Source organism: Spea bombifrons, chromosome 2 (assembly GCF_027358695.1).
Source record: "Spea bombifrons isolate aSpeBom1 chromosome 2, aSpeBom1.2.pri, whole genome shotgun sequence".
In the NCBI taxonomy this organism is placed as follows: Eukaryota; Metazoa; Chordata; class Amphibia; order Anura; family Pelobatidae; genus Spea; species Spea bombifrons.
In genome coordinates this window covers 101,723,516-101,747,249 of record NC_071088.1, presented here as the reverse complement: position 1 = coordinate 101,747,249, position 23,734 = coordinate 101,723,516, and the positions used below count along the sequence as shown (strand labels likewise).

Sequence of the window (23,734 nt, the reverse complement as noted above, 5' to 3'; positions counted from 1 at the left end):
CCGGCACCGAGAGCGCGGCAGCCATCAGACTCCCTGACTGAGTAAAAGGACAGGGGCAGGACACGGGCTCCTCCGCGCACAGACAACCGGTCCTAGAGGTGCTGCCGGCCATGGCGGACGTGAAATGCAGCAGCGCCGGGTCTCCTTCCACTAACGGGCTGGTGATGAATGCCGAGCTGGAGGTGAAGAAGCTGCAGGAGCTGGTCAGGAAGCTGGAGAAGCAGAATGAACAGCTCAGGAACCGAGCCAGCGCCGTCAGTAACTGCACGGCCAGCCCGCACCTGCTGCTGCAACAGCAGCCCTCAGCGCTGCACCAGCCGGGCACCTGCGTGCTGCCTGCCTCTGCACTGGCCCGGCCCGCCGGACTATGCCTGCCTAGCCCAGTGCCCACTCTCCTCTGCACCTCCACGGTGGGCGGAAGCCTGTACCCCCCGAATGCCATGGGCTACTACAGCAGCAGCAGGCAGCAGTTCCCCTGCCTTAACGTGGCTGAAGGGCCACAGGCTGAGTGTGCAGTCCCAGGGGCCACCATGCTGGACGAGGTGGACGTTTTGGATCTGGAAGATGGCTATTGCAGTGATGACGATGATACCTGGTAATCATTACCCTAGAAAAGTAGTGAGGGGAAAGGGGGTCTTTATACATCAGAGCGGCTAGATCTGCACACTCGGGATGCCTACACATCAGATCCCGTACACTGGCACTGCATTGTGTGGAAGGATGCAGCAGCTTGTGTGCTCTGCATGCAGATCAGCTTGCAGTGATTGCTGGGGACAGTATGTTTAATAGGATGTCACGATAATTCCAACATCTGCCAGAGTGCAGCATGGTGTTAAAATGGGGGCAAAAAGGCCCTTATTAGCCAAAGAGGATTTAGCCTGTGACTGCACAGCTACTGGCGGCAGTAATCCAATCTGTTCCAGGCAATAGGATTTGCTTTATCTCAGCCTAAATCTAGAAAGAGCTGCCTAGATTTATCTCTGTATCCTAAACGGAGCGTTTCTGAATTAACCGCTTCAGGATATCTGGTCTCAGTGAATTTATTTTTAAATCAGACCGTTGATTCTGGATCGGTGGGAATAGATGGGGGCGTATTTGTTTGCTATCACACCATCTACTTAGAATGAAATAGTACACCCAGTGGTCTTGAATGGTTAACACCCATCATTGTATACAATTTTTGATTTAGCTTTAATATTTAAATATCTCTATACATAAATTGCATTTTGTTTATTAATTTTTTTTGCTAAAGACACATCAATAAGTAGCTTATATGCCAATTAGATAAATAAAATAATCAAATTAGACACGGTGAACAACAACTCCCCACCCGTCTGCAGCAGACACCTGTATCAATTAGATGGCAGGTTATCAACATAGACTAATGCTACATAGTAAATCTACCAGAGATATTTCAGTGTGTTTTTATTCTTCAAGCCGTGATGAATTGAGGATTTGGAATCTTGATTTATTCTTTTGCTCCTCCTTGGAGATGATGAGCCAGGCTCGTCGTTCATGTTTTGTATTTTTAGATTGTAGGGGTGTGTGTTGACTTCTGCATTATTGATTGTTTTATGCTACAACCGGTTCATCCGTCTGGTGCTTCACGAATCAAGCGATTGGTTATTTCTGTCCATCTTCATGCTTGTAATCTGTCCTTCTTTTCTCTTTATACATACCGTACACGTGATGCACGGTAGGCCTGGAGAACCAGTGGATCCCGTTGCTTAAAACAAACGATGCATGCGATAACCCAACTGCTGCAGAATCTCGTCTGAAGCCAGGGCTGCCGGTTACGCAGGAGAGATGTCTAACAATAAAAAGTATTGATTAACTGTTTTGGCGCAGCATTTAGTTCCCATTACTTAGTGGTTTTCTAACAGCCTCATAAATGTGCCTGTAGTTTGGGGTTTATTTATAAACTGCGAGTGTAACATTTGAAGTATCACAAAAGGCTGACTCCAACAGGCGTCTTCGAGGAGAGCTGAAGTGGCCATGCACAATTCTTTTTAGATCAAGGACATTTTATAAGAGTTATCTCACCACGTTAACTATGCAGCAGGGATATCGATGAGTGGAATTTTTTTTTTTGCGTGTTCCTTCATTTTTCTCACTTTAGCAAGATTTTGGAGTGTTTTTGTGGCAATGTGTGCCCATTTGTGAGGTCAGGTACTGATATTGGATGAGAAGGCCTAGCTCCCAATTGGTGTTCCAGTTAACCCCACTGAACACCTTTAGGATGATGGTCAGGGCTCTGTGCAGGCCACTGGAGTTCTTCCACCAAGCTCATCAAATCGTGTCTTTAATGGACCTTTGTGCACAGGGGCACAGTAGTGGTGGGACAGGAAAAGGTCTTCCCCAACCTGGTAAAATGTATTTTGTATGCTGTAGCATTAATATTACCCATCACTGGGTAACTAAGGGGCCCAACCCATACCCTGATAAACAGACTGTTATCCCTCCTCCACCAAACCTTATAGTAGACCCTTTGCTTTCTGGTAGGTAGCGTTCTCCAGGCATCCGCCAAACCCAGGTTTGTCCAATGTTGCTTCCAGAGGCAGTTTGGAACTCTGTAGTGAGTGATGCTAATGAGGACATGTGCAACGTGATTTACCACTCAGCAGCCTGCCTGATCTATTGCTTTATAGCTGAGCTATTGTTACCCCTAGATGCATCCACTTCTCAACAATAGCACTTAGATTGCAAGCTTACTAGTGGGACCCTCAAAAGCCCACCATTCCCGCCAGGAACTTAGTGTAAAATTACCATAAGGCTAGAAGGCAACTACACGGGCAGGGTTCTCAACTCCTGATGTATCTGTATGCATTAATGTATACTATGTATCTATTAACTGCACCAATTAAATTATACAGTGCTGCGTAATTTGTTGGCACGTCATAAAAAAAAAAAAATAATAATAATAGCACTTGCATGTACCAGGGTAGACATTTCACAAACTGACTTGTGGCAAAGGTGACATCCTATGATGGTGCCGTGCAGTCACTGTGCTCTTCAGTACTGTAAACGTATTTTTAATATATATATATATATACCGTATTGGCTCGGATATAGGCCGCCCCCATATATAGGCCGCACCCTAAAAGTTTGGTGCTTTTTTAAAGAAAATTTTTTTCTTTAAAAAAGCACCAAAAAAAACATGCTGCCACTCTGCCCCCCCCCCGAGATATGCTGCCACTGTCCTCCCTCCCCGAGATATGCTACCACTGTCCTCCTCCCCCCCGAGATATGCTGCCACTGTCCTCCTCCCCCCCCCGAGATACGCTGCCACTGTCCCCCCCCCCGAGATACGCTACCACTGTCCTCCCCCCCCCGAGATACGCTACCACGGTCCGCACGATGCGCTTAGATAACCTCCCGTGCCGGCACCCCCCCGTGGGAAGTGCTGGCAGGGGAGGCTGTCTGAGCATATCGGGGAGTAGGATGCAGGTCCCCTGCACCGCTGCGGAGGATCTGTATCCTAACCCCGCTGCCTGCCCGGCGCCCGGGACTGCATGTCCCGGACGTCGGGCGCTAGACCCCGAATATAGGCCGCACCCCCACTTTAAAGACTTAAAGTGGGGGAAAAAAGTGCGGCCTATATTCGAGCCAATACGGTATATATATATGTGTGTGTGTGTGTGTGTGTGTGTGTTTACCTCAGGTGCACTGAAAAATGTATGACTGTATCCAGAGTACTCTGATAATGTTATGCTATTTCCATAAGATGCTGTGATTTACGTAGTCGCCTTTAGTATAACTGGGGCTTTAAGGCTGTTCTCATTCTTGAGAAAAATATCCCGTTTTTAAGTGGGTCGAGAATCGGGTAATCTATCATTCTTCCTAAGCAAGGCCTGTAGATTAGCTTCGCTTCCAGGGCATGTGACAGACCTCTTTCTTCTTAAGGAGAGGCGAGAAACCAACCCATTTTCATTCTGCTTACAACGCAGCATCAGTGATTAGTAGCAATGCATCTGTGTCATTGAGAAATTGTATAGTAAGCAACTTATAACTATTCTTTCTCACAAACCAGTAGATTTTCTGATGGAGAAACTCCAAAAAAAGAAAATGGCTAGAAAGTAGAGGTAATTAATCCTTGAACAGAAAAGGGACCTATGTGTAGAAAAGTAATCCTGTAAAAATAGAGAGAAAACAGCTATTGGTATATCATTTTTTTCTATTGCGTTTAATATTTTCCAGACAATATGTGTACAAACAAGTTGCATACAATGGCATGTAAAAAAACCCTGACAAAATTACACACACTTGCAACAGGAGACCCGGCTAATTGTCTTTATACATCTCGTTAAAGGGACACTGACACCCCGCTATGAAATAAAGTCCCATCTAGACCAGAAGCTGCCTGCTGCAGCGGCTTCCTTCTCCTTGGTCCAGCATTGTCTTGACACTGATTGGCTGCTTGAGGTAGCCAAGTAAGCGCTCCTGTTGAAATCAAGGGTAGTGGCTTTGACTCATGAACACAGGGGCCCGCACCGTCGCAACGGGCCGCCCCTGGAGGTGATTGTAATGTTAGCCTGAACATTTAGCTGTAGGGGTGAGGAAAGGGGTAAAAATTCCCACACAGAACCCCAAACTTACAATGCAAAAAAAAAAAAATGCCCCGTGCATTTCAGTTCCTATGAGGGCTGGGGTGTCATGCTCTTACCCAACCATTGTGCATCAACCATATAACACTCATTTCCCCCCACACCCAGCAGGGCAGTATGTGCATTGACCTTAATTCCAAGTATTGATTCACCTCCCTGTCGTGCATTTGATACAAACATTTTCACGTTTAGTCTCCACACGATGCAAATACATTTGAGAAATGAGTCCGAGGACCGTGCGTGTCATTTGATTTTAGAATTTCTCGCGGGGAAATTTTATTTCAATGTTGGCATTTAAATCTTTGGCCGAAGCTGGAAATGATCAGTTTTTTTTCAAAGTGTGGTGGGTTAAACATGTAACTTGTGCCGTTTAAAATGCATCTGTTGTAGGCATATATACACTCTAATACATGTCTTGCCCTGGAAATTGGCACTGGTGTACATTAGCTATGGACCCTTCTCAGATAACCAAAAAACATTACAGGAGGGCCACTTTATCATGTAATAGTGAAAACAGCTTGTGCTGGGGATGTTTTTGCCCCATATTTTCCTAGATTTGGTGACAGGTAATGAGATTGAGATGTTGGGTCTTAGCCATACATTACATTAATTATCCAGGTCCTGGGTTATGTATGAAAACAAAGATAAGAAGTCACTAGTACTTCAAAATTAATAGTTAAGTGGTTACCAAGGATACAAAAGGCACCATACAAGGTAGAAACCTCTTGGATCTGGGTAGCAGTGATTAGGCACACATGCAAAGTGGTAAAGCAGGCAATGCATGTCTCCCATCTGTCCCACTTTGTTGGAGACAGTCACAATTTTGCCACTCTGTCCCACTGATCTCAGCGTGACTCGGGACCACAGTCCTGATTTCATTCATTTGTATGTAGATTGGGAATATATATTGGACAGGTGCATAATTGTGCGCATGCACAGTAGCGCTGCCATTTTGAGTGACACTTTTATTGCCCAAGCTCTGCCCCCAGCATCCCGATTTTGGGGGTAGAAGTAGGGAGGTATGGGCAAATGTGTTGAGCCAAATACACTTCCTGCAGGCCAAGGAGCTGGCGGACAACACAATGCAGATTCAGATGCAGGGAACAAAACAGTCCAGGAACGGAGAAACTGGGTCCTAAAAACATTTGTTCTATTTTTCAATCTTTATCATGTTAAGGCTGTCATCCGGGCTGGCCTATCATTTGGCATTAGGTTGATGTCTCAGTGGCCCAGGGGAACCCTGCTAGGTTAAATGCAATACCCATTGTAAGCAGATGACATCTTAAATTACTAGGGATGCCCTGTGATAGAATCATCTGACCTTATTGCTGAGTAAGTGCAGGTTTTAAACTGTGAGCTCTTTTTACCCAGTGAAGCCAAGTTGTTACAAAGATACATACCACGTTGTTCCTTTTTGAACTAATTTTTTCCTATTTTATTTTTTCTTTTAGGCTGTATGTGTCGCCTACCAAAAAGCATAGGCCGTTTGAGACGGCTCAAAGTCCAATGCAGTGGTGTAGGCAAGTCCTTGATAACCCATCGCCTGAGGTAGAAGCGGCGAAGAGGTCCCTGTGCTTCAGGCTCGAGCAAGGTAACCAATATAGTTCTGTTGTATGGTTTTCTATACACCTTGATATGGAAGCTGCATCTCTTTTATTGGGTCAAAAACAGCTTCACCCGTACATTTTGTCTGTGTGTATGTGTGTGTTAAGGCACGTGTGTTCTGTGAAATGTGTGTTAACAGTTCCAGAATAATTTCCGCCCCGTTATCCTGCATCCTTACCTTTCTTAAAGCCGGCATTCCTGCTTATGCTACCTGTGTGTGTGTTTATTATAATTCTTACCCCAGCATGTGTAGCAAAACAATCGTTTTCGTTCTAGTATATTTTGTATTTACTGGAACGCATTCCAAGTGATAAAGGTGAAAACGTGAATGTCATGTTAACTAAATAATCGAGTAGCAAAATTGTTTATATGTATTTATAAAATATATAACTTTGTATTAAAGGCTTTGCAGTATTACTTTGGGCTGTTTCTACTGGCAATGTTTTTTTTGTGTAGAGTCTGTTTTTTTTTGTCAAGGAAACTGTTACATTAGAGTACAGCCTTCTAGTTTTTCTAGAGCAAACCGTAGTTTACTCATTTAAAAGAAACATTGGTCCCCCACAGTCTCGCTCTGCAGAGCTATTATGTGAAATGCTCTGCAGAACTAGCTGCACCCTCATTGGGAATACCTGTCCTGTTTGGAAGACTATCATGGCAGTTCAACAGACAGTCATGGCCGAGTCCTGTCTTGAACCATCTTCTTGAACTGAATGCATGTCTGATCTGCTGGTTTCTCTAAAGTGAATGACTGCTCTTCTTTAAGATTGTTTAGCTATTTGTTCACTTAGTATATAAACACACAATTAAGGTGACTTTATTATATTTTGTTTAGCAGCAGTTGTGTGTTGTTTTGTCTTTCCTTCAAGAATGCAGCTGTGAGAACGTGAAAGTAAAGTAAACTAAGAATTTGAATGTAAGCAGGCAGTTCCCACAGGGATACACAATGAATGCATTCAGCTAGGTGTAACACTCAGAACGAGAGACCATTGTGTTATGTTTTTTCTATTGGCACTATTGTCCTTTTTTCCTCCCTCTAGTTCTTCGTGCCTGTAAACATTACATTTGCAAAGTAAGGGTGGATCCACATGCACCTGTTCTAAAAGCATTTTTCTCTATGTATCCTGTAGAAAACATGTTTGTTTTCCTGGTGTTCAACATGTAGGGGTTTATTCGCTAAACTGTGAGTTTGCTGTCAAGCTTCACAGTGCATTATTAGTAGCCTCGTGTGAGTTTTACATTACAAGAAAGTGTGACTTGGTCATGCAGAATGTATTATTAGGTACATGTTAAGGAGGGGAGCTACGAAACTCTTCCACTCACTGCAGCTGATCTGCTAAATTGTGGTTTATTGAAGAAACCACTTGGTGGATCAGGTCAGTGATTATTCAGTGTATCAAAATCCATGATGCCGAATCTGAATTTAAGACTGCTAATTGCAGAATCTGGATTCAAGCCTTAGCATTTCTGTTTACCTCCTTTTTTTTGTTTTGTTTTGCTGTATAACTAACTGTATTTAGTAAATGGTCTGAAAGTTGCCTCCAATAGACTCTAGTGTATAGGGTCAGGTCCCCAAACAAGAAACTCATAAGTCCTTTCACTGCGTTATGAAGTATCGCCCATTACAACACATAAGGAAAACACAGTAAGGTAAATTATGGAAGCCACACACCTCCATTCAGCTTCTTTTCATTGTATTTCAAGATAAAAAATATCAGGAAAAACTAAGGGAACTAGATATGTATGACTTGGAGGAAAGAAGAACAAGGAAATGTGATAGAAACATTTAAATACATGAAGGATGAAAATTTATTTCAAAGGAGGAAAAATGTTAGAACAATTGGCCATGATGGTCTTATACAGTAAGGCAATTTAAATATGCATGGCACAGGCATAAAGTTATCCTGAATCTGAGACAAGATCAAGAACTGATTCTTACATCAAGATAGATGGGCTACATTGTCCTTCTCTGCCGTCAACTTCTATAGAAACATTGATTTTGGACGGCAGTAAAGCACCATTCCATTTATCTATAACTTTCAGTGGGCATGGAAGTTTTCTCAGGGATTTATGTGATCCTTTTTCAAAAACTGCCTGCTCAGCACTCTACTTTGCTCTTCTGGTCCATGTGATGCGGATCAGAGAAGATTTAGCATTGAGTTTGATTGTAGCTTCCAGATCATTTTAAAATCCATGAAATGTATAGCTCTGTTTTCTGAATGTCAGAGAGCTGACATTTATTCATGGATATGAATGATTTTCTGTGGCAGGGTAGCATCGGAGCCATGTACGCTCAAGGTATACTTTACTTCTGTGTTGGGTAGTTTATGTGAACCAGATTGGGTGAAAGGTTCTTCCTGTATTCAAGGTAATCCCTTATAATGAGCCCGAATTCAGTATAGGATTTACTGAAGCTATGTTTGTGTCTTAACCGTAATCACTGGCCTCTAAGCTTTGGAAGAAATTGTTCCTTTCCATGTGACTGTATAATTTTAATATTTCTTTTTTTTATAAAAACTGACAAAAATACATAAAGTGTTCATGCAGAGTCAATATTCTGTGACCGTGTCTTTTTTATGTATCATTTTCTTCCATGTTTATTACAACGCTTTACAAAGAATCTTTTGTATGTAGTGAAAACCAATTGGAAACAATGTTAACATAGCCCAGGGACAAATAAAACATGGATACTAAAGAGCGAAGGTTACAAAGATATGAAAGTACGGTGAGCTACTAACTCCAAAATTACTTTATTTTATTTTTTATATAATTTATAGTATATTAACACTGATAGGGGAGGGTTTAAAAATGTTAGGATCACCCAGATTTATTACATTTTATTTCATCGTGAAATAATACTTAAAACTACATCATCTGAACCGATCACTATTTAGGGATATCCAGGTTTCAGCGGGGGTAATTTTAAATGATCAATTTGGTAACCCTGAGTTGACCGTTAAGCTGTATGTAACTGTTTAAACCTTGTAATTCTCCGAATTCTTCCAGCGCACGCTTCTGTACTTACCCTCTCCCTTTCCTTTGTCCAGTGGCCTCAATGCACCAGTATATACACAATGAACTGAAACTTGGCAAATCTGCCAATTATCTGGGTCCTGTTCTGTCCCTAGCACTGTGAGGATCACATGACTGAGCCAGCAAGAGAGAGACAAGATGTTCAGATATGGGACAGAAAATATCAGGGTCAGCTAAATTTATGAGGGCTTCCTAGTAGCATATTTATAACCAGTGCCTGAAAAAGAGTTCATTTGGACAGTATGTCATTTTAGGTGAAAATGGTGATAACTTTTTTCAGGACCACCATCAGAATTTTTCAGGGCCCTGCTTCAAATTACCCCAACCTCCTCCATCATGGTAATTCTACAAGGGGCCTGCCCCCCCCCCCCCTGGATTTACCCAGGAAAAAGCTGTGTGGCTACTCTGGAGGCTAGGCTCAATACAGCTGTACATGGTGGCCTTGGTCCTCATTATTATTTACTGAAAGCAGTATCAATGGTATCTTATGTCCCCCTTTATTAAAATTTTAAATGTAAGCCATTTTGTAGATTTGGGAAGAAGAAAAACACTACTCATCCCAAACCCCGCTAAGTGCACATGGTAAACTGAGCAGTTTTAATGTTCAGCAATGATCTGGATGAGAACCTTTCTTTGGTTCACCGGTTAACGGTACTCTAAAAGTTATTCGAGACATCTTTTTAATCATTTCAGTTTTGCTCTCATAGTCTAGTGCTTCCTTAATCGCCATAGTCTTGTATCTGTCTCACCTAAGGTTCTGGAAGTTAATTCTCATTTTCTAGAGACATGGTTGACTTCCTTCCAGAATTCATGAGATATGCTTGCAGATCAAGAAAATGCCTTCTTTGTATCAACCTTGTGCTCTTTGAGTGATGCATGGTGCTTCATTTTGATCATATATTTTTAGCAGTTTCAATTTGATTTCTCTAGTTGAATCAAAGCAGTTTTGAGGTGAAGGACACATTTTGTCTGAGATGCAGGGCCTGCTGCATAGTAAAATCTGACTTGCAAACTAAGCTTGCCTTGGAAGGAGTCTGAGCCTTTTAGTTACACTGTTAAAAATTGCAGGATGTGGCTTCCAGCAGCCTTGCAGTTTGACGGTCCTTCTTTAACAAAAAAAAAAATGTTCTTTTCTTTAGAGTTCAGTTTGACCATGAATGCAGATATCTTAGGAAGAGAAAAAAAAATTCCCCCCAGATATGACATTGATAAAACAAAAGGAAACAAAACTAAAAGAAATGTCAGCAAATGGCCTAAAATAATAGACTTCTATCTTGAACGACCGTGGCTTGTGAGCTGTGGAACCTCTGAGTTCCTGGTAGGGACATCCAGGTTATGCATGTTGCAGTGTAACCTGACAGAGGTCACAGAATGAATTCCCTTTGAAATGCATTATGTGCTAGCTAATGGCATACATACGAAGCTCACAAATACTTTTGTTAATGCAGATCATTTAGATTACCCAGTTGGCTTTGGGCTGAAGTCCACATTGGCTCAACTCTCTCTGGAATCACATCACTTGAACTATACATTCCCTTGGAAAGAGAAGTAACTTTTTAACTAAATGTCTTAAACAGTTTCTCTAGTTTAAAAGAAATTAAAAGTGATTTTGGGGGTAATATTAACCTGTTTCTAGTGATGGTACCACGCTAGTGCACAGCCAACATCTTTCTTAAGGTCTAGTAATATGCTAGTAATAGTTACCAGTCTATACTCCCTTCTCTAGAAAACCCCAGGGCACATTGTACATGAAAACTTTAATGTGACAAGTTATCCCACTGAATTTTTTTAATAACAAAGCCAATTTAATGAGACTTCATCCAAAAAAATAAATAAATCTGTAACATTTTGACGTCTGAAAAGGCAATCATCAGATTCTTTCACTGTGGTTATTATTGTATAGCAAGCGTTTGTTCTTAGCGTGTCAGCTGTCTGTTGTCATTGTACGAAGTTATGAATGCGCTTTAGTTTGGCTGCATTGTGTGGGATTCAGCTGTGGGTAAGAACACATTCATGGTTAATGGCTTGGCAAACATTCAAGCGATTACAGCAAGGATCTGGGAATTAAATTAGTTAAGCATGTTTTGTAACTTGGTTTAGTGTTTTAAGTAGAAATTATTTCAGATACAATTTGACAGCAGCTTTCTTTTTAAATAATCCCAAATAATTGCTCCTCGGTGTGATTAATACATAGGGTACGAATGCAAAAAAACAGAATGTTGCAGAATCTTGTAATACCTTTTTTATTGGACTAACAGAATTTTAAAAAATAGACGAGCTTTCGGGAGTCCTCCCTTTATCAAGTCAAATGCTTTTGACTTGATAAAGGGAGGACTCCCGAAAGCTCGTCTATTTTTTAAAATTCTGTTAGTCCAATAAAAAAGGTATTACAAGATTCTGCAACATTCTGTTTTTTTGCATTCTTATACACTGGACTAATACGGCTACCCCAAACTACAATACATAGGGTACAGAATATAATCAAATATAAGTTAAGTGCCAAAACAGGTCATGAAACCATTAAATGAATAATTTCCCTTTTTCCCTACACCCTAGCCACTGTAGTGTCTTTTGTATTCATTTATCTTTTAACCCATTTTGTACCATGTTTCTTCTACCACTATTCCCTTTTTGTATTTTTTTTCTTTCTTCTTCTGATCCTTGGGCGCCACTGATGAAACAACTCTAATTCATACTGAGCAGTATGAGTAAAGTAATACTTCACATAAGTAGGATTTTTTTTAAATTGTTTTGGAATGACAATGCTTACAATTGCATAATGCTCTTAAAATTATTTGTTAAACCTTTAAAGATGGGATAACACTTTTTTTTTAAAAATCAAATGCGAACAATACAAAATGTTTTATATACTCTACCCCACCGGAAAATGTGCATTTGGGGGCTCAGGCTCCTGTTTAAGTGTAAGAGCTGCTTGAGAAGAGGGCTGTTACGCTTCGTCGATAAGCACAGAGCCTGCTGACCAGAGACACCATTACACAGCCTGATCTACCATGTACTGGAGGGGAAATGTCTCCACAGATGTACTATTACATCCTACGGTTATTTGGGCTACAATAGGTTGTTAAGGGGTTAAGCAACTGTAAGAATAGTGTTTTGCCACTGTTCATTCTTTGAAAGAAAACACAATTAAAGTGTATTGTAATAAGTGTGCAGTTACTATGAATAGAATCAAAGGTATATGTGCGTTAGAGTATTTCACTTTTTAATGGATTATTAATTTTTAATATTATACTTTTAATTTTCGGGAATTTGTAAAGGGTGTAAATAGTGTCTTACATATATTTAGGGTAAGGAATTTAAAAGGTTTTTACAGACCTTTCATCAAGTTCTGTGTGTGTATATATTGAAATATATATATATATATATATATATATATAATATATATAATATATATTTTTTTTTTCATCACTGAGCTATCTTTTTCTATGTGTATACGTTTTATGTGACACCCGTAAGGCTTTACACATCCTAGAATCCATGACTTGGTCCTAACTTCGTGAGCCATTCTCTATCAAGTACCCTTTCCTTGCTCTGCATTTGTGGTATTAAGTAGGGTCTGTTCAGAATCCGGCAGTATATGTTCTTAACTAGCTATTGACTAGTTTTAAGATGAAGCTGCATTATGTAAAACATATTAAGCACGCTGGGTTTTTACACTAAAAATGCAATTTATGATCATCCCATAAGACACCTGTTGTTCCTTAGCATTTTCTAACTCTTTATATTGAGTGATAAAAGAACATTATTTAATTAGGATAGAGCGGACTGTAGAGTAGGTTCAATTGGTTCTTACAACTGGTGATATATCAAATCAGTGTATTATTAATCTCATATATACAAGTGTGTGTATATTTTACGTAAACATCTGTAATATTCCTGGGTGCCGCGCTCCTGAATTCCTTTAAGATCTGGTTGAAAATATAAGGGGTGGTGGGGCTGTATTGTGAAACAGTGTCCCATATGCCGTGATCCATTAATGCCTGTGCATTTAGACAATAGTACAATACTAATCCGTAATTTTTGTTCCTTTTTATATTTAGCTGGTCGATGGAGGAGTCTCTTTTCTACTCCTGTTTCCATGTCATTTCCATATAGTCCTGTTGCGAGACTCACTCCATATTGCAACGGCTTAAGTTCTCCCAGCAACCTTAAAAACCCAACTAAAGCAATACTAACACCTGAGAGGACAGGTAAAGCCTTATTTCTTCAAATTATTCCCTGTTTATATTTGTTAGACCAGAAAATAATTGTCTTTATGAGGATCTAATTGGGCATTTTGCTTCGTTAAGTCTAAATAGAGTTTAAAGGATCAGTCTAGTTCCAGAAATCCATTATATATAAAATGTATCTATTTCTTGGAGTGTATTGCATGAGTTTTTTTTTTTTTTTTTTTTCATTTTTGGAGTTAGACTGCCTCTATTGTAAGCAGGAAGTGTACTTAAGTACACTTAAGTCCCTCCTATGGGTTATAGCGTTTCCATGGAGCGTAATGAGCTTCCAATGAAATCAGTGGAAGTAGTGACAGCCCCCCCCAAAAATAGGTTACCTTTTACTTTCAATTCAGTGGTATTTTAACATTTAAATAATATTCAAATGTTTGTTTTAATGTTTTTAATTTAAATTCTGATTTATTAAATTATGTAAAAAATAAAAACTATTGGTATTGGTAACTATTGGTAAGTATGAAATATACATTTGTTTGTATAAAATAAATACTCCATATTTATAACAATTACAAACATAGTATAATTACATGTATTTTTCTGCCATTTGCTTAAATGTTCAGCACTGCTATTATTTCTTGAGCAAAACAGTCGACTGTAATGTCAAATTTTGCCGCATTTCACTGCCAGGTGTTTTGCATAGCTTTACGGAGTCTGTTTTTTCCAGGTTATAACATAAAAGGTCCAGCTTTGAGTCCGCAGTCCTCAATAGACAGTGAGCTGAGCACCTCGGAGCTGGAAGATGATTCCATTGCCATGGGCTACAAGCTGCAAGACCTTACAGACGTCCAGATCATGGCTCGATTACAGGAAGAAAGTAAGATTCGCTTAACTACCTTAGATCTCACGTTACTTTTCATTCTTCCATAACAAGATTAGCAAATCCTTATCATACCTATATCCAACACTTGCTTGGTGTACCTGTTAGTTTGTTACATGTTGACATAGTTTTTCAATAATAACAATATTATTTAGATAGTGCCAACAATTTACTCAGTGCTTCTTAATACATATATTCAAGGGGAAAAACATAAAGATGGAATAGGGGAGTATTTTGTTATGAAGGCAGAAATGTATAAATGAGCAGCATTATGTGGGGAATAGTTGCCTTAAAGGAATCAGACTTTAATAGGTTTGTTTTTTTATTATTATTAATAGGCCTTAGGCAAGATTTTGCATCTACCTCGACTTGTAGTTCTGTATCAAGACATCGGTCCAGCTTTTCGCTCTTCTCTGGGAAGAAAGCCTCATGTGCTAGTGATCAAGACTCTGACCGCTACAGCGTTGAAGATGATGATGAAGACTTTGATCATTTGCCTCCACCTCAGCCCCGGCTCAGTCGTTGCTCTCCTCTGCAGAGAGGCATTCCCCATTCTCAGACTTTCTCCAGTATAAGGGAATGCAGGAAGAGCCCCAGTTCCCTATATCTCAATTCAAATGGCTATCAGCAATGTAATTATTCTTTGCCAGTGCAAACACCAGAGCAACAGCAGAACAGGACTAATGCAGGTGAGACTGTAAGATCAGGGTTGTTTCACTTAGGTTTCAATACAGTGTAGACTTAACCTCTGCAGGCCCAGGCTTAATAGAATGTCCATTTAGGACGCAGGATGTTCTGTTGTGTACTACATTCTTTTGGTGTGGCAGGGAGATCTCCCTGTAGATACACGGTTTATAATGGCATAACACTGCTTGGGTGCCATTGGTCATGTTTGAATATATCAATGGTAGTTTGGCATTCTCTTCCTGCGATGTCCATGCTGATCAGCTGGTAAGTATTGCCAGTTTAATAGAATGGTTTGTAGAATCCCAGCTGCTGACCAACAGCACACAGTAAGATCTGAATGAGAAGAGGGGAAACTATTTATAATTCTTCACAATAGGATGCCCGTTGATGTTGCTCTGATACAGAGGTGAAAAAAGGGTTGTAGAATATTAAGAAAACATTAGATTTATTTTTAAACCGTGTATTTGATATAGGATGAATGAGGGTAACTTTGTCATAGCACTCTGCCTGATCCCCTGTATTTTAGCAAATGTTAGACAGCAAGCCAGCAGATCTAACAATACACCAGCTGGTAACACGTAAGCACTTCTCGTACTATTGATGACATGGTAGGAAACGGTGTTAATAGGCAACAGTCGCTGCATGGAGCAGGTAGCCTAATATGGCTGAATGTTTAACTGGATATCATGATCAGAAGCCTCTGTTTAGTGTAAGTGTGAGGCTCCCATACGTGCAGGAAGTCCTCCATGAGACTTCTGATGCAGAGACCCAAACATTTTATTTTGTGAAAAAAATGTTTTGTGGGAGTTTCACTTTAAGTTGACATCAGTGTATACACATACAGAGTTACCATGATATACAAGTACCGGTCAAAATTCCAGTGAAAACTGCACCTATCTGATAAAATAATAACTTCCACTTCTGCGGATTTCGAGAAACCTACATATTCTAACATTTTGTTTGGTTCCTTTCTAGATAAACTTCGGAGAAGCATGCCTAACTTGGCTCGAATGCCCAGCACGACCGCCAGCACAGTGGTTTCACCAATCACTGTGCGCAACAGCCAAAGCTTTGACTCCAATCTACACGGTGCTGCTAATGGTATCTCAAAACTGCAGTCCAGCAGTAAGTATGTCTGTTCTATGATGCATGAAAGCATTGGTAATATGTAGGTAACAGAACACGTAAAGAAAAGAAACTGCTTACCGTTTGCTGTGTACACATCTGTGATTTATTAAATTATAAAACCTGAACATTTACTTATAGTAATAACTAAACTGAGAGCAGTTGTGAGTTGGCTAAAAAAAAATCAAAATTGCAGCAGAAAAAAAACACATAAGCAAAAAAAAAAAATAAAAAACCCCAAAAACTTGCATTCACTTCTGAGTGTATGCAAGTTGAAGTAAGGCAGGCAACTTGCAAATGTATTAACCTTCGAGTTGGAAGTTTGTTCCAACTCTCAAAGTTCATGTTGCGACCAGTGTTCCCTCTAAGTTGTGCGTGCGCACATAGCTTTTTTAGAGAGCGCACACGTCCAAAAATTGTGCGCACAACAGTTTTTCCCCAAAAAAGGAAAAAAAATAATACGTTTTTTGAAACTTTATGCGGCGTGGCTATTGTGCGCACAAAATTTTTGCACAAGAGAAATTTTCTGCGCACGCCAACTAAGAAAAATTAGATGGAACATTGGTTGCGACCCCAGAGTTCCTTGCAACATTAAGTTATATTAAAAAGAAATAAATAAAAAACTGAGTTCACCAGTATCCCCTATAAGTGCAGGGTGAGGTGTGTGTGTGTGTGATGGTTGCTCCCCCATTTCCAACACTGTAAGAAGTGGAGGGGAGGCTTTAAATCATATTTGAAATGTTATATTTTCCTATTTCCCAATATACTGCTTAGAAATCTCCTGCCACTTGCTCCTACCCACTCAAGGGCTTGCTTGGGAAAGCAATCTATAACATTTGGTACAGAGATAATTTTTGTGCTGAGATGTAAAGATCCAGCAACAATGGAGAGCAGGTTCCTTTTACCTACCCAGATTATGTATGTGGTTACAGCTTTCTGCTGACCTTATATGAAGCAAATGAAGTTTAATTCTACAAGACTGAGCTCACTCATTAAGTAGGAGCGGATTGAATGCACATTGTGAGCTCATTTGAGCAAGGCTTTCCTTGCCTCTTGTTTCTGTTAGTAAAATTGTTACGTTATATACTACTTATGTCCGGTTTACCCGTTGTACAGCGCGGCAAAATATGATGGTGCTATATAAAAGAATAATATTAATATAAGCTTGACCCCCCCTTTAAGTTTTAAGTACTTTTTAAACCATCATGTTATGATTATATGATAAAATTGTATGTACCAGTTGGCTGTTGGTGTAGATAGACATAAAGAGAGTAAAACTGACAATTTTTCATAGGAATGTATATGCCAATCTGGCACTAGGGGGCATCTTTGGCTATGCTGTATTTTAAGCTTATCATCAATAATTTCCTCACCTTAATCAATGTGAAAAAGTACAAATATATTACTGTCAGGGCCATAGCTTTGTGGATTTCTTGAAATCTATTTAGTATTTGAGAGGAATTTGTAATCAAAGCTTTTGGAACTGATTTTTTTTGTTTGTTGCTTTTTTAATCCATGTTCCTTCCAGATGAAGCACACACATTAATTGATCTCTTGCACTTGAGAGCAGTTCGGGGAAGGGGAAGTGAAGCGAAACCACCTTCCCATCCTTGCAAAATTATAATAGAGACAAAGCGTTAACAGCATAGCTCATCAATATAGTATTTTTGTTAATACATAGTGATATATAGTAAATAAAAATAGAAACACACAGCCCATGCAGGTTGATAAGCACCAATATGCCTTTTTGCATAGAAAAATAAATTTGATGTCTCAATGAAGACTTGGAGAACTCTTTGCTCATCACTAGAGGGCGCCAACAGTTAAAAAACAGAAAGGAACGTTAGGTCAGAGATTTTACTTAACACCTTCAAGATCAAATATATTTTGTACCCTAAAGACCAGAGCTTTCTTTGGTATTATTACCATATGACCTTTCTATGTATTGTCTTTTTATAGAACAAGTGATCTGAAATAATACTTAACACTACACTTGAGTGTATATATGTGTGTGTGTGTGTGTGTGTGTGTATATATATATATATATATATATATATATATATATATATATATATATATATATATATATATATATATATATATATATATATACTTTTTTGTTTTGAAGGGCCAAAACTCTTCCTTACGCACTATACTATTTTATGTTTTAGGGCTGTTAGGCAACAAAAAGGTTTTTCTTGTTCTATATTCCTACTAAGAATGGTGCAATACATACTGGGGTTTGTTCAATGTGTGCTTTGCTTTGCTATGTTTTTTTTTCTTTTTTACATCTTTTCAAATACTTTTTCCTGTCAAATCCTTTTTTCCCTAATTTTTGTTTCAAGTGCCCTGAGGGTATCTTGACCCTTGTTTACTCACCCCCCCAAAACAAAAAAACCCTGATGGTGCCCTGGTGAAATCACACTCTTGCAGCTTAGGGATCCTTACTATCTGTGCGAATGTTAGCTCCTGCTGTCAGCAGCCTGATCACGTGCGTTGGCAGGAATATCACCGTCGATGGATGAAAATGCATAATTCACTAACATACCAGTTGTTGTTGTTATGACCACTTTTTCAGGCAGGGGAGGGCTGGCAGCCTAAGGCCTGGGGGGCAAGTCAAGTGAAGTGGCTCCGCCCCCTCGCACTCACCTTTCACCCCTCACGCTGCTCCCATCACTATGCGGCCATCAGACTGCTGGAAAACTTATCTAAACGCCCGCTGGGTGCTGATGCCACTGGCCGGAGCTACTTTAATCCTTTTTTTTATTTATTTAATATGCCTGATCAGCTTGCCATATTAAAAATTATTAAATAAACTATTAAAGTAGCTCCGGCCACGGCATCAGCACCCAGCGGCTGTTTAGATTCGATTTCCAGCAATCTGATGGCCGCATAGCGATGGGAGCAGCGTGAGGGGTGAAAGGTGAGTGCGAGGGGGCGGAGCTTTGCACCCCTCACGCTGCTCCCATCACTTGGCGGCCATCGCATACGGCCGCTGGGTGCTGATCCTGCCGGCCGGCCCTGCTTTAATACTTTTTTTTTTTTCCATTTAATAGCCGATCCGGCTTGCCATATTAAATTTAAAAAAAAAAAAGTATTAAAGTAGCGCCGGCGGCATCAGCACCCAGCGGCCGTTTAGATTAGATTTCGGGCGGCCTGGGGGGCAATTGCCCCCCAGCCCAGCCCGCCCCTGTTTTCATGTATGCCTTAGGTGCTTAAAGAGGGTAAACCACAAATGGTCTCCAGTAACAACTCTTAAACCTTTCTGAAAATGTTTATAAAAAAAAAAAAGGAAAACTGTAGGCTACATGAAGATTTATATGAATGTTTTTAATCTTTCCTTTTACTTTTATTTCATTAAGTACCTGCTCCTGGTCAACTTCAACAAAGGGTACACAGTGTGGGCAATTTCCCTGCACGACCGCAACTTAAAGCGACAGCTTACGTCAGCCCCACAGTACAAGGGAGTAGTGGCATTCCTCTGTCAACCAGTTTACAGTCTTTATCAACTTCTGGTATTCCAATGCCGAATAAGAGCCCAAGTACAGTGACTTCAGGTCGAAGCGCTCTTCCTAGACCAGCATCGTTATTGAGCAGCATACCGCGCAGCAAGATAGCTCAGTCACCGAGAAGGTAATTCTTATTTTACAATTTGGTATTTTTAAGTTGCTTCTGGACATGTAATTTTGTTTAACAAGAAGAATATATATATGATTAAAGATGTGAGCGTGTATAGTATGTATTAGACTTGTCTATTCGGATTTGTACGAATTAAAAAAAAAAATAAGGACATTTTCAAATTTTGTCAGTTTCGTAAGAATGTCTGAAAACGAGGAGGGACCCAAATAAGAAAAACTGAGATTAAGCAGAGAGCACAGAATTTGCATTTTGTTTTTCTTTGCTCTTGTTCTCACATTCTCTCTCAATGCCTCCCAACCTTCTCAGCTGATCTGTCTCCTTCCCTGCAGCTCTGCTGCTCCTCTTGCCTCGTCTTTCTTCTCCTTTTTTTCTTTGCTTCGGCTGTGTATTCTTTCTTTGTCTGCTTCTCTGTGAACCGGGCCTCCTGGAGCACTTCCGCAAAAGGATGGAGTCTCCAGGCACACCATGTCCCTCGACTGGAAGAACAAGAGAGGGGTTGTCCCTGTGGAACTGCTATGAGATGTAAAAATAATGCAAACAGATTAGCGGAGAAAGGGAGATGCAGAAACTCATCTTTCTTCGCAAATCCGTCTTCATTATTCTAGCCTCTCATACTACTTCATAAAAAGGGCAGAACCACAGGGACAGCCTCTCCCCTGTTTCTCCAGTTGCGGAAGTGCTGTGGGAGGCCTGGTTTACGGAGAAGCAGACAATGAAAAATGACTGAGGAACGAAAAAGTGGAGCTGCGGAAAGGAGACAGTGGCATGGAAGCGGTGGATGGAGAGGACACAGTGAGGGATTGAATCAGGGTGAGTAACAATTTAAAGGAATGCACAAAAATAGTGTAGCTTCTGTATACAAGGTGTTGGTGCAAAATGGAATAATTTGCAGACATTACCCCATGGCCTTTTTGCATTATAGAAACTGTATATTCGTTATTTCCAAATCCTTAAACAGATCTTATGATCTCTTCTCATATATTACTTGTATTACGATCTCTTCTCATATATTACTTGTATTACGATCTCTTCTCATGTATTACTTGTATTACGATCTCTTCTCATATATTACTCGTATATTTCGCCACAGTTTTCTTCAGCCTCCGAAGACTCTTTCATCGCTCAGTACTCTGCGAGACGGCAACTGGAGGGATGGATGCTACTGAGACTTATTTACTCTTTCTTCTCTTGAATGATGAGTCGTAGTAAAAGATTAAAGCAATTACGAGCATTTCCCAGCTGGCTGGGTAAAAAGTGTATTTAAAACACGTTCCTTGAGATTTTAATATTTGTAACATTTGTTTTATGTGAGCGTACAAGCAAAGACCTAATGTAGATCTTACAGGTTTAAACTTTAAATAAGCATTTTTAGATCAACTGCATTGACGTTTTAACTATTTCAAAGCCAGGGGATGTGAACAATTTTTCTTTTTTCTTCCCTCCCTTTTTGCTCTGAAAATGTTAATACAAGTAATATTTTTGTACATCTTGTTTCCATTAACAAACATTATAAAAATAATCCTAACAATTCTGTTTTTTTTTATTTTTATTTTTAAAGTTCTATATCGACTACAACCAAACTTTTCACTTGCTAAAGTGGTTTGGTACACGGATATTTCTTCAAGCACCAACGCGCACTAGGTCACAATTAAAATGAATCCATTGTAGGTTTTTTTTCTACATATAGAATAAGAGAACACATTTTACATGCTGCTTTACATATGGTGCCATAGATAATATTTTTGTTATAGGCATTATTTTTTTTTAGACACCTGTCGTGTCATGTCTGAGAGTCGACGGTAATTTATGTAAGGTGTACTTTTTGTTGAAAAAGCACAAAGGTATAAGGAAGAGTCACTGTAACGTTCCTCAGAACCACCTTAATTAGTTGTGTTGTCATTTCTTTGTATTTACATGTTAATTTATTATTTATTTAATTTGTATCTAATAGTAATGAATTACACTACATATCTATTACTAGAAACTACAAGTGTGTTTGGTTGGGGGCAATTTTCTTAATAAAAACCCTTTCACTTGCTGTTAAAATCCTGAAGATAAATGGTCTTACTGTGTAAATTTTTTGATAATAATTTTACAAAAAAATATTGCACTAATGCTTTAATAAGTTTATGATTTCATACTGATGGCAACTGTATATTGCTGTTTTGGAATGTTTCAATAATAAAGGATATTTTTCATCAGTGCCTTTTTCTTGCACACTATGTAAATGTACACTATGAAGTATGTACTATACGGCCAATTTTAAAGCTGGTTTCTGGTGCTGTGGATGTGCTCTGTGAATTCGGTATTCACCGCACCCAAGTTTTCCACGCCATCAGTACAATATGTGGAGAAAATTAGACTAGGTATTGTGCGTCTCTTGGTTCACATACTGTATGTGAACCACGTCTAGACTTCTCTGTGAATGCAAAAGTTATTGATCTACAATTTGAGAACCGCAGAGGCTACAGAAAACTCTGCACAGCATGGTTTAATCCATTAAGAGAACCGCAAAGGACCGGAAATAATTTTTTGTGCTTCTAATTTTGGCCTTGTTGGAACTTTTTCATATCTCATATGGAAAATGCATGTACCCATCAAACCTGGGATTCTCACAGATCTATAAATGCGCACACACACACACATACAGTAAGCATATACACATAGCAAATCATCAGATGAATATTAAACTTTTTAGATGTTACAGATAGACTTTGATTTTCCCTATAATTGGAATTTGTGGGAGAGTTTCAACTCACGGGCTTCATTACGTATAATTGCACAGTAAGTTACTTGCGGCTTCACTGGTTTTACTATGCATAGCGAGGTAAGTTGAAACTTATACTTTGGTTAAAGGGCAAAAAATGTTTCTCCTTGTGTACTACTGTACATAGTAATGTATGTTGGCATTGACAAAAACAAAACTGCCTTTCTCCCTTTATTTCAATAAATCTCCTTATTTTAGCCTAATTATGAATGAGCAACTAAATTATTTCTGCATTAGGTGATTAACAAGGACAATGAATGTTAAAACAACCTTGCTTATAATCAAGCCACATCTATGCAGGATGCAGTTTTGATATGCTGGTGACAACAAATGAATCTTCTCCTTCACCCAAATATCGCTGCTAAAATGGGACAGTAAGTTAAAGGGACATGCCAGCCATCATACGCATTATAGCTGCATGGTCCCTTTTTATTCTAACTTCTAAATTACACAAAGCAGTTTCTTAATTAGGGCCAGGTTCGCTATGTTCCTTTTTTGCTGGATTTTTACCTGTTGCTTTTTTTGTGCTTTTCTATGAAAACCTCTTTCTGTATGTTTGGCTTTGACTGGAAGTCCAACGCATAGCCTTGGGCTTTCTCTATCTAATGAGTAAGAGAAACTCTGAAAGCTTAAGGCTAAGCCGCAGGCTTGGTCAAATCGAAACTAATCGTGGAAGCAAAACAGCCAAAACAACAATAATAAAAATAGGCTCAGATCTCTATAATTAGAATTTTGAATAGTATAATGATGAGGAACAATTGTTATTGCCAAAGATGTTCAAACGTAAAACTCTTTACAATCTTGTATTGACGCCTTACCATATCATGATAATCTGTATAATTTACATGTATGTAGTGTCCTATAAGTAAGAATTCTGCTTTTCTGTATTCAATTATGATATTGTAATTGAACATCAAATGATTTCAGAAGAATTTCACTACATTTTCAGTAGCCGTTCCAGAAATATATTGAAAGCCTCATAAAAGTCTAAGTTTGATCAAAGGTTTGTGGCTCACACGCCTGTTTGAAACACATTTGCTGGAACTGTCAACTAATGTCAGATGGTGATGAGTCGTCCTCATCTCTAAAAGTTATATACATACCTCAGATCACACCACCGCCTACAAAAAGGCTAAAAAAATACAAAAAGCCTTATTTAGTTGATGATTTATGCCATTGAATAAATATTGGGGATTCAGTCACACTATATAGC

The 23,734-nt window shown here is 39.4% G+C and overlaps 1 protein-coding gene across 1 annotated transcript; it reads left to right on the top strand.

Annotated features, from left to right (window-relative positions):
* SLAIN1 (SLAIN motif family member 1) lies at positions 1 to 21,182 on the top strand. The gene is made up of 8 exons (XM_053455387.1): positions 1 to 595; positions 6,056 to 6,195; positions 13,301 to 13,450; positions 14,151 to 14,300; positions 14,642 to 14,992; positions 15,966 to 16,115; positions 19,478 to 19,748; positions 20,845 to 21,182. The coding sequence occupies exons 1-8, from the start codon at positions 111 to 113 to the stop codon at positions 20,918 to 20,920; spliced, it is 1,773 nt and encodes a 590-aa protein (XP_053311362.1). The 5' UTR covers positions 1 to 110; the 3' UTR covers positions 20,921 to 21,182.
* Positions 21,183 to 23,734: the final 2,552 nt, after the last annotated feature.